At 46.2% G+C, this 11998-nt stretch overlaps 1 protein-coding gene across 5 annotated transcripts in view; it reads left to right on the top strand.

Annotated features, from left to right (window-relative positions):
• The window catches only part of pik3r3b (phosphoinositide-3-kinase, regulatory subunit 3b (gamma)), a 727809-nt gene that overhangs the window by 697747 nt on the left and 18064 nt on the right, over window positions 1-11998 (top strand). For all 5 annotated transcript variants that reach the window (XM_068037088.1, XM_068037087.1, XM_068037089.1 and 2 more), the window contains one exon: window positions 10610-10790. In XM_068037088.1, coding sequence (XP_067893189.1) covers window positions 10610-10790 — 181 coding nt within the window. The remainder of the gene's footprint in view (window positions 1-10609; window positions 10791-11998) is intronic.

Here is an 11998-nt window from a genome sequence, read left to right as displayed (position 1 = left end):
TAATTGTATGAGCAATACATTCTCATACCCTATTTGCCTTCACAATATAGCCTTGTCTTAGTGGTCACGTACCTTAAATGAATCATGCATTATAAGCATCAGATCCTTCTCTCAGCCAGTGGGCTGAAGCACTCAATACTGCATGGTGTAGTTGCTCCATCTGCTTCATGTTGTACTTGTCTATATTAAAATACATCTGCTAGACATGGGCCCATTTCCCTATTGCATCTAGATCTAATTTTATTTGCCGTCCTTATATCTGCTCATGTGTTTGTGTCTTTCATAAAATGGCAGATACATTCCCTGGTGCCTTCATCTTGATCGGTGATAACATAGGAACATAAGAACTAAGAGCAGGAGTAGGCAATTCAGCCCCTCGAACCTGCTCTGCAATTCAATACGATCATGGCTGATCTCATCTCGGCCTAAAGATGCTGAAGTGCAACACCTGCAGTGCCAAACTCTCTGGGAGTCCACAAGTGACTGGTCCCCACACAGTGCTTCTATCGCTAATAACTACCTTCTGTCTACAAAATGTAAACAGTTCCTTCTCAGACCGTAAATCTTTTCATTCATCCCACAAACTCAAATGTACTTAGTCTTTTGTGTGGCACTTCATCAAAAGCTTCTTGAAAATTTAGTTATGCAATATTGACTGGATTGCTGAATAAATTTACTTACAGTCCTTTGGAATTTCATTAGTATTGGTAGCGAATGTGCTAGGCCAACCATGAATCTCATTCCTCCCTCACCCATAAAGTGCTTTTCCACAAATACCTTGGTCATGCTCATCAATAATTAGGCTAATGGGTGAGAATAAAAATATAAGTGCAATTTGTTCCAAATTATTAAAGAAACTTGCCAGCTGGATTCTGCTGATATCCACTCTTGGTACTGTGAATACCTAGTATATACTGGAGTGGCATCCTGTGTTGTGGGCATGTTGAAGTAGCTATTTAATGTGTACTGAAAAGATGTGCTTTACATAGTTCGACCATTCGCCATTAAATACTTAAACCATTTGATGCCTCTCGATTTAATGTATGTATCAGAGTGGGCTTGCTAGTGCAGGTCATTAGTGTCTTAGTGAGTGATTTCAGCCAGTGTCACATGATGCTATTGATCATATTTGGCTTTCTTCCATTACATTTTAAAAGATCAATATTAGTCATTCAGAATATGTTTTACTTCTGTTGTGATCAAATAAAACTTAATCCATGCAGAATTGGAAACTGTCTCTACTTTCACTTTAAATCTTACTTGATATACTGGTTTGACAGATGTAGAAGTATTTCTTAGCACTGGGTTTTTCTTGGAAAACTGTACAAACCATTGTTTGGTTTGTTAATGCAGGCAATTACATGTTTAGCACAATATTGTTCTCCCTTAATTCACTCTCACTATTAGCAACTAATGCTAAGAACTCCTACATAACTTCTTAACCTTTTAATTACAATGGAAGGTTTTTTCAAAGGTAGTTACTTTAGTACCTTTGCTCCATTTAAAAAAAAATCATGGTGTCCATTAAAGCATTTTCTCTTCATTTTCTGCTATATCCTTATCTCTCCCAACAACAGCATTAATATGTGTATTGTTTCCAAAAACATTGACGTCCCTCTGATTTCTGTCCAAGTTGGTTTTCATCTTGTATGAGCCTGGACAGTGAACATCAACAGGCTTTTTGAATGTGGAGGACATCACTGCAATCCCTAGTCTTGTCTTCACTCAACACTCAACTTAGTATAAGCCACAGGGTGGTGATAGGAACTTTTTCACTCCCTCCTCTCTGCACCCGACAGACAGTCCAGAGGTGTTGGTGCTAATTGTAACAACCCAGTTGCTACCTAGCAGTGACTAGATAACTTATTACAGACAGGTGACTGAACCTGGTAGGTTCGTTATGTATAGTTCAGCATCAGGCTAAAGAATGCCGTAACACATTGAGTCATCATTGGGGATGAATGTTCTTTGGCCTCCTTATCTTGAGAGACAATGGATAAGCGCCTGGAGGTGGTCAGTGGTTTGTGAAGCAGCGCCTGGAGTGGCTATAAAGGCCAATTCTAGAGTGACGGGCTGTTCCACAGGTGCTGCAGAAAAATTTGTTTGTCGGGGCTGTTACACAGTTGGCTCTCCCCTTACGCCTCTGTCTTTTTTCCTGCCAACTACTAAGTCTGTTCGACTCGCCACACTTTAGCCCCGTCTTTATGGCTGCCCGCCAGATCTGGCGAACGCTGGCAACTGACTCCCACTACTTGTGATCAATGTCACAGGATTTCATGTCGCGTTTGCAGACGTCTTTAAAGCGGAGACATGGACGGCCGGTGGGTCTGATACCAGTGGCGAGCTTGCTGTACAATGTGTCTTTGGGGATCCTGCCATCTTCCATGCGGCTCACATGGCCAAGCCATCTCAAGCGCCGCTGACTCAGTAGTGTGTCTAAGCTGGGGATGTTGGCCGCCTCGAGGACTTCTGTGTTGGAGATATAGTCCTGCCACCTGATGCCAAGTATTCTCCGGAGGCAGCGAAGATGGAATGAATTGAGACGTCGCTCTTGGCTGACATACGTTGTCCAGGCCTCGCTGCCATAGAGCAAAGGTACTGAGGACACAGGCCTGATACACTCGGACTTTTGTGTTCTGTGTCAGTGCGCCATTTTCCCACACTCTCTTGGCCAGTCTGGACATGGCAGTGGAAGCCTTTCCCATGCGCTTGTTGATTTCTGCATCTAGAGACAGGTTACTGGTGATAGTTGAGCCTAGGTAGGTGAATTCTTGAACCACTTCCAGAGCGTGGTCGCCAATATTGATGGATGGAGCATTTCTGACGTCCTGCCCCATGATGTTCGTTTTCTTGAGGCTGATGGTTAGGCCAAATTCATTGCAGGCAGCCGCAAACCTGTCGATGAGACTCTGCAGGCACTCTTCAGTGTGAGATGTTAAAGCAGCATCGTCAGCAAAGAGGAGTTCCCTGATGAGGACTTTCCGTACTTTGGACTTCGCTCTTAGACGGGCAAGGTTGAACAACCTGCCATCTGATCTTGTGTGGAGGAAAATTCCTTCTTCAGAGGACTTGAACGCATGTGAAAGCAGCAGGGAGAAGAAAATCCCAAAAAGTGTGGGTGCAAGAACACAGCCCTGTTTCACGCGACTCAGGATAGGAAAGGGCTCTGATGAGGAGCCACCATGTTGAATTGTGCCTTTCATATTGTCATGGAATGAGGTGATGATACTTAGTAGCTTTGGTGGGCATCCAGTCTTTTCTAGTAGTCTGAAGAGACCACGTCTGCTGACGAGGTCAAAGGCTTTGGTGAGATCAATGAAAGCAATGTAGAGGGGCATCTGTTGTTCACGTAATTTCTCCTGTATCTGACGAAGGGAGAACAGCATGTCAACGGTCGATCTCTCTGCACGAAAGCCACACTGTGCCTCGGTAGATGCGCTCGGCCAGCTTCTGGAGCCTGTTTAGAGCGACTCGAGCAAAGACTTTCCCCACTATGCTGAGCAGGGAGATTCCACGGTAGTTGTTGCAGTCACCGCGGTCACCTTTGTTTTTATAGAGGGTGATGATATTGGCATCGTGCATGTCCTGGGGTACTGCTCCCTCATCCCAGCACAGGCATAGCAGTTCATGTAGTGTTGAGAGTATAGCAGGCTTGGCACTCTTGATTATTTCAGGGGTAATGCTGTCCTTCATTTGCTTATCACAGAGGCGATAAACTATGTTTCGGTAGCTGATTCAAGAATCTGCTGTAGCCAAAACTGGTATTACTGTAACAGTGAAGAGATGTTTATAAAGAAAAGAAAGACTTGCATTACTGTAGTGCTTTTCATGACCTCAGGCCATCCTAAAGTACTTTACAGCCAGTTAAGTCTTTCTGAGCTGTCGTCACTGTTGCAATGTAGGAAACATGGCAGTCAGTTTACACATGGCAAGCTCCCATAAAGAGCAATGTGATAACCAGATAATCTCTCTTTGTGATGTTGATTGAGGGATAAATACTGGCCAGGATACTGGGGATAACCCTCCTGCTCTTCTTCAGAATAATGCCATGGAATCTTTTAGGTGCACCTGAGAGGATAAACAGGGCCTCGGTTTAATGTTGCATCCAAAAGACAGCACTCCCTTGGTAGCGTACTGGAGTGTTAGCATGGATTTTGTGCTCAAGTCTGTGGAGTGGGACCTGAATCCACAACCTTCTGACTGATAAGAGTGCTACTTTTCTTCAGTTTTAGGTCACTGTCATCTTTATTGCTCCATCACCTACATTACGTAGCTTTTGACAGTTAATATGCTTAGCCAAGATTTGGTTTTTTTTTCAGAAAAAAAGGACCTAAAACTTTTATACGATAACAGTTTTAACTTTTTTTGTTGTTTAACTCATGTTGGCTTCTACCCCATTCTATCAACTTCCCATGCCATGTGTCCCCAACTGAGAGGATAGTGTGGAGAGCAGGCGGCACTGGATGATTTGGGTTTGTTCTGTAACCTCTGTCCAATGACACTTTTGAGAACATAACTGGTGGTCATTTTGTGGCAGTAATTCAATCATGTTCTGGTGGTAATCAAGCTTTGCTTCATTTGGATTACTGCTTTACAATTCAGTACCAGCTACTCTGTTCAACTATGATTTTTCCTAAGATGGCAACTGGTAGCTTTCTCCTACGTTGTGTAGCCCAAGACCAGTATAAGGATGTAGAAGGACAATCAGTTAAATAACTTTTTGAATAAGGATAAAACTTGGGAAGGAATAATAGACACGGGTGTATGCCATAAACTGTCAGCCTCATGAAACTCTTGAGGTTAATGGGAATCAAACATTTACTGTGAATCATTTGTGTTTACCACAATGTGAGAATCTTTCTTTAGTACTGAACATAAATGAGGAGGATGGCCGAGTCTAGTAAACTAATTATTGCATGTACAAAAGCACATCTCCTGTTCTGTGAGGAGGGATTCAGAATTTTATTTTTCCAAGAGGTGGTGGTTGTCAGGATGGTTGGGTTTCCATTAAAAGTCTACATTGAGTGAAATGCTCAATGTATCAAGTTAAAATTCTGTACTGGAACCTGAGTTTAAACTCACTTCTGAATGATGCAGTGAAAGCCACCTCTCTGACTCTCAGCCCCAAGTGAACCCAGCTCATAAAGGCCCAAACTGGCATTGATTGATGGTCTTACCTGTTAACAATATTCTCGGAAATGAAAATGTCACATTGTGCAGGGGAGCTGACTGTATGATAGTGCAATTCAAGGCACTTTGGGATAAAGGAGAGGTTGCATCATCCTGCATTGGCCTACATCTACCTGACTTGTCAAAAGTGAATTGTCATTAACAATTTGGGCGGCACAGTGGCGCAGTGGTTAGCACCGCAGCCTCACAGCTCCAGGGACCCGGGTTCGATTCTGGGTACTGCCTGTGCGGAGTTTGCAAGTTCTCCCTGTGTCTGCGTGGGTTTTCCCCGGGTGCTCCGGTTTCCTCCCACATCCAAAGACTTGCAGGTGATAGGTAAATTGGCCGTTGTAAATTGCCCCTAGTGTAGGGAGGTGATGGGGAATATGGGATTACTGTCGGGTTAGTATAAATGGGTGGTTGTTGGTCGGCACAGACTCGGTGGGCCGAAGGGCCTGTTTCAGTGCTGTATCTCTAAAATAAAAATAATAATAATTAACTCGTATTCTCTACAGATGCACTACAATTACTTCACAGCAGTCATTGTGATTTAAAAACACAAGTCTTTTTGAAAATCGGTACACGAGGCTATATATAAATGCAAGTCTTTCTTTCACTTCACTTTGCACCTCACTTCTCAAGACAAAGCTAATCCTGCAAGTTGTACTCTCTTCCCACAGAAGTGCTCGAGTAGTACAAGGTACCTTCGCTGAGAGACATGAGATTATGTGCAAACTGATCATTAAGGAGATTTGCATTATAGGACTGCCATAAATATAAGAGAGACTTGCATTTACAAAGCACCTTTCACAACCACAGGACGTCCCAAAGCGCTTTCTAGCCAATGGAGTACTTTTGAAGTGCAATCACTATTGTAATGTAGGAAATGTGGCAACCAAGTTGCATACTGGAAACTCCCACAAACAGCAATAGGGATGAATATTGGCCAAGACAATGGGGATAACTCCCATGCTCTTTTGAAATAGTGCTGTGGGATCTTTTACACCCACCTGAGAGGATAGACGGGGCCTTTGTTTAACATCTCTTCTGAAAGACAGTGTGTAGCATTTCCTCAGTACTGCACTGGAGTATCAGTCTAGATTGTCGTGTTCAAGAGTGGGTCTTGAACTTGCATCCTTCTGACTGAGAGGCAAGAGTGCACCAACTGAGCCACAGCTGACACTCGAACCTTTGTGTCATAGTCCAGCACTCTACCACTAAAGCTGTTCAGCTGAAGTTCAGTTTGTGTTATTGAAGCTGCACTCAAACTGTTAAGTGGAGAGTATTCTATCGCACTGCTGACTTGTGCCTTGTAGACTGTGGACAGACTTTAGGGAATCGAGGTGAGTCACTTGTCTTCGAATTCCCAGCCTCTGACCTGCTTGTAGCCACAGTATTTATACAGCTGGTTCAGTTAAATTTCTGGTCAATGGTAAGCCCCCAGGAAGTTGATGGTGGGGAGATTCAGCAATGGTAATACAGTTGAATGTCAAGGGGAGGTGGTTAGATTCTCTCTTGTTGGAGATGGTCATTGCCTGGCACTTGTATCAGGTGAATGTTACTTGCCACTTATCAGCCTAAGCCTGAATGTTGTCAAAGCAAGACTGCATTAGCATCTTATTCGTCGAGAATGTTACTGAAAATTGTGCAATCATCAGTGAACATCTCCACTTCTGACCTTATGATGGAGGGAAGGTCATTGATGAAGCAGCTGAAATGGTTAGGCCTAGGAACCTGGAGAACTCCTGCAGTGATGTCCTGGGACTGCGATGATTAACCTCCAACAACCACAACCATCTTCCTTTGTGCTAGGTATGACTCCAACCAGTGGAGAGTCCCCACCCCTCCGATTCCCATTCACTTCAATTTTGTTCGGGCTCCTTGATGCCACACTTTGTCAACTGCTGCCTTGATGTCAAGGGCAGTCACTCTCACTTCATCTCTGGAATTCAGCTGTTCTGTTCATATTTGGACCAAGGCTGTAATGAGGTCAGGAGCTAAGTGCCCCAGCAGACATTGTTAAACTCAGCATCGGTAAGTGCAGCTTGATAGCACTATTGTCACAAGAGAATGTTTTATTAGTAAACTTAGACTTCTGTGTGTTTTTAAAAGACTGAGAAAAAGGATTTTCTGTGAACATTGAATGCTGAAACTTGGGCCGGAATTTTATGCCACCCCAGTGAGACGGAGAACGGGCCACCTGCCCCAGGCCAATCAAGGCCCGTAAGTTGCCAAATAAGGGCCTTTGCCCACCTCCATGGGATTTTACCCGCGGTAAGCGGGCGTCCTGGAGCTGGTAAAGGCCGCCCGGTGAAAGCTGTTGGCCTCTCCGCGCCCTGGGGCGGGAACCTGACAATCGGGCACAGGGTGCCAGATTGAGGGCTGCCCCCTCCCCCGCCCAAATGACCACCCTTACCTCTCACTGGGGCACAACCGATTACCCCCGGTGAGACAACCCAAACCTTATCTGCAGTCCTGGCTCCATGTCCTGGGCTGGGCTGGGCTGCAGTCCCAGCAGTGGCCACCATTCCCGGTGGTGCTGCTGGGACTGAGAGCTGCCGGCCCAACGATTGCCCGGCAGCTCTCAGTGAGGCGAAACTTCCTCCCTCAAGCAGGTGGAAGTTCCGCCCTTGGAACAATTAAAGCCTGGGGACTCGTAAAATACGGGACAGATCCCAAGGCTAGGTGGAAGCGGATTTGCCAACAGAGTTCACGTCGGTGGCCAGCTCTCATCTGCCTGATGTAAAATCCAGCCCTTGGTGTTTGAACTGAGTGGGACAGACTGCAAGACACCTGTTCCAAACAACAGCAAGGGAAATGACCGGTCGCATGGCTTGATTGTTAGAGTTTCAGTTTCATTTTTGCATTGTTAAGACCAGTACTGAGCAGGCAGGAGGCAGAACAAACTGGCTGGGACTTGTTTTTTGCAGTCCAGATAAAAAGACCTCTCCCTGAAAAAGAAGCTTTGTGTCTCTTGTAAAAAGAAATTCTAAACTTGAGGTGGTAGCTGTGGTCAGCCTGGGCAGAGGAAAAAGACCCCTGGAGAGGAAAAGCCCCAGGAAAAGCGGAGTTGCTGCTCTCTGTGGAGAAAAGCTCCTTTGCTGAGAGGAATTTTTAAAGGTAGCAGTTTCCTATTGCCTCCAGTCTCTGAAAAAATCTTTGCCTCAGAAGTGATTCCTATTGCCTCTTATGTTTTGGGAGATCCTGAAAGCTCGAGAGCTTCGATTGCTAGACTGCTATTTGAAACACGAGTAGATCTTTTGCTACACCCTGTGCTGAAAGATCTGTGTGATGCCTGCTATAGACGAAGTGCCATGGATGCCTACCCATCACAGACTGTTCATCAGCCTCGCCTGGTGAGACTTCAAGTGGCATCCGACTATTCGACTCTGGGACGCCTCATCAACCTGGAAATATCCTACCAGAACGTAACAGCCTAATTATTATTCCTAAGAAATAGTTGCAATCCAAAACATCCTTTTAAAACTGGTTAACCTTTTTTTTTAATGTATGGGTGTTAGGAATGAGGGTTAGGAAGCATAAGTTTTTAAAATAATCTTTTTCACATATAGAGTTATCTCATTATTGTTTAAGACTTAGTTTATTAATAGTTAATTTTGTTGTTTAAAGAAACCTGGTTTGGTGTGCTTTATTTTGGGGGGCAAATAGTGTTTAATTTGGCTATATTCCAGTAGGTGGGAAACTTTAATATGTTATGACCTGTGGAGTAATGGGACTCGATTAACTGTGCATTACTCCCGCCTTGGTCGTAACACTGTCAGTGATACGTTCCATTGCTTTGCTGATGATTTGAGAGTATGCTGATGATTTGAGAGTAGGCTGATGGGGTAGTAATTGGCCAGATTGGATTTGTCTTGCTTTTTGAGGACAGGACATACCAGGGCGATTTTTTTTTTTTTACATTGTCAAGGAAATAGATGCCAGTGTTGTAGCTGTACTGGAACATCTTGGGTAGGGGTGCAGCTAGTTCTGAGCACAAGCCTTCAGTATTACTGCCAGGATGTTGTCAGAGCCCATAGCCTTTGTTGTATCAAGCGCCTTCAGCTGTTTTTTTAGTATCACTGGTTTGGCCTCAACTGGAAAATTGTGTCCAGTTCTGGTCACCACACTTTAGGTAAGATGTGAAGGCATTATAGAGCGTGCAGAAAAGCTTCATGAGAATGGTTCCAGGGATGAGTAATTTGTTATGTGGATAGATTGGGAAGGCTGGGACTGTTTTCCTTGGAGAAGAGAAGGTGAGAGGAGATTTTGTAGAGCTGTTCAAAATCATGAGGGGTCTGGACAGGGTAGATAGGGAAAAACTGCTCCCATTGGTGAAAGGATTGAGAATGAGAGAGCATAGATTTAAGGTAATTGGCAGAAGAAGCAATAGCGACATGAGGAAAAACATTTTTCACAGCAAGTGGTTAGGATCTGGAATGCACTGCCTGAGGGAGTCATAGAGTTATACAGCACAGAAACAGGCCCTTCGGCCTATCGTGTCCATGCCGGCCACCAAGCACATAACTATTGTAATCCCATTTTCCAGCACTTGGCCCGTAGCCTTGTATGCTATGACGTTTCAAGTGCTCATCTAAATACTTCTTAAATGTTGTGAGGGTTCCTGCCTCTACCACCTCTTCAGGCAGTGCGTTCCAGATTCCAACCACCCTCTGGGTGAAAACATTTTTCCTCAAATCCCCTCTAAACCTCTTGCCTTAAATCTGTGCCCCTAATTATTGAACCCTCTGCTAAGGGAGTAAGTTTCTTCCTATTTAACCTATCAATGCCCCTCATAATTTTGTATACGTCAATCACGTCTGCCCTCAGCCTCCTCTGCTCTAAGGAAAATAACCCTAGCCTTTTCAGCCTCTCTTCATAGCTGAAATGCTCCAGCCCAGGCAACATCCTGGTCAATCTCCTCTGCACCCTCTCCAGTGCAATCACATCCTTCCTATCGTGTGGTGCCCAGAACTGTACACAGTACTCCAGCTGTGGCCTAACTAGCATTTTATACAGCTCCATCATAACCTCCCTGCTCTTATATTATATGCCTCGGCTGATAAAGGCAAGCATCCCATTTGCCTTCCTAACTACCTTATCTAGCTACGCTGGTCTGGTGGAAGCAGGTTCAATCGAGGCAGTCAAGAGGGAATTGGTTTGTTATCTGAAAAGGAAGAATGTGCAGGGCTGCAGATGGAAGGCAGGGATTGGCACTAGGTAAATTGCTGCTTCAGAGAGCCAGTGCCGACACAACAGGCTGAATGGCGGCCTTCTGTGCTGTAGCAATTCTGTGATTCTGTTGTTGTTGTTTACCTACTTGCAAACCTCAAAAGCAGAGCAACATTAGGGCCTCCCATTATAAGTCAAATTGCATACTTTTGATATATTCTTGAGTGTATAGCTGATTAACGTCGCCTTTATATTTGTCCTTTTATAGGAAAGGAGGCAATAACAAGCTAATCAAAATATACCATCGAGATGGAAAATATGGCTTCTCTGACCCACTCACTTTTAACTCGGTGGTGGAACTCATTAACCATTACAGGCACGAGTCCCTTGCCCAATACAACCCAAAGCTAGATGTTAAATTAATGTATCCAGTCTCTAAGTTCCAGCAGGTAAGTTAAGTCTTTGCATTTCCTGGATTTGGTAGTTGAACTTCTCTAATAATGTAATTTCTGGGTGCCGTTTTCACATAGGTGTCCTCATTGAGGTGCAGTATACAAATGAGAGGTTACCCATTAAACATATGTGGTCAAACAGTAATAGATGTGACAGACTAATCTAAATCAGGGTTGTCCAAACTTTTTGGGCAGAGGGCCGCATTACAATTTTTGCTCAGCCCAGGGGGCCTGTGAACAAATTTCAAAAGATAAAGGCATTAAAAATTTATTGTACCAAAAAAAAATGACAGGTGCATTTTTGTGAAGAAACTTTAAATGAGCAGACTAATTTATTGACTTAATTTCTCATCACTATAATGAAAACTGATTTAGTGACATATCTGACATTGTTTTTGCTTGCGTTAGTACTCAGTCTCTGCCTGCACACTTGATGTAGCGATGCAGAGTATTCTGGATAGATAGCCATCTGTCAGGAGTGATCTTGACCTCTTCTCTCTGTTTCTGTTTCTCTCCCCTCCCTCCCTCTTGCTCTCGCTCCCTCCCGCCCTCCCTCCCTCCCTCCGGCGCTCCCTCCCTCAGGCGCTCCCTCCCTCGCTCCCTCCCTCTCCCTCGCTCCCTCCCTCTCCCTCGCTCCCTCCCTCTCCCTCGCTCCCTCCCTCTCCCTCGCTCCCTCCCTCTCCCTCGCTCCCTCCCTCTCCCTCGCTCCCTCGCCCCCTCCCTCCCTCCCTCGCCCCCTCCCTCCCTCGCCCCCTCCCTCCCTCCCGCCCTCCCTCCCTCCCTCCCGCCCTCGCGCCCTCGCTCCCTCCCTCGCGCCCTCGCTCCCTCGCGCCCTCGCTCTCTCCCTCCCGCCCTCGCTCTCTCCCTCGCGCCCTCCCTCCCTCCCTCCCGCCCTCCCTCCCGCCCTCCCTCCCGCCCTCCCTCCCTCCCTCCCGCCCTCCCTCCCGCCCTCCCTCCCGCCCTCCCTCGCGCCCTCCCTCGCGCCCTCGCTCCCGCCCTCGCTCCCGCCCTCGCTCCCGCCCTCGCTCCCGCCCTCGCTCCCGCCCTCGCTCCCGCCCTCGCTCCCGCCCTCGCTCCCGCCCTCGCTCCCGCCCTCGCTCCCGCCCTCGCTCCCGCCCTCGCTCCCGCCCTCGCTCCCGCCCTCGCTCCCGCCCTCGCTCCCGCCCTCGCTCCCTCCCTCGCGCCCTCGCTCCCTCGCGCCCTCG

Source organism: Heterodontus francisci, chromosome 8 (genome assembly GCF_036365525.1).
Source record: "Heterodontus francisci isolate sHetFra1 chromosome 8, sHetFra1.hap1, whole genome shotgun sequence".
NCBI lineage: Eukaryota > Metazoa > Chordata > Chondrichthyes > Heterodontiformes > Heterodontidae > Heterodontus > Heterodontus francisci.
This window is presented reverse-complemented; position numbering and strand designations above follow the sequence as displayed.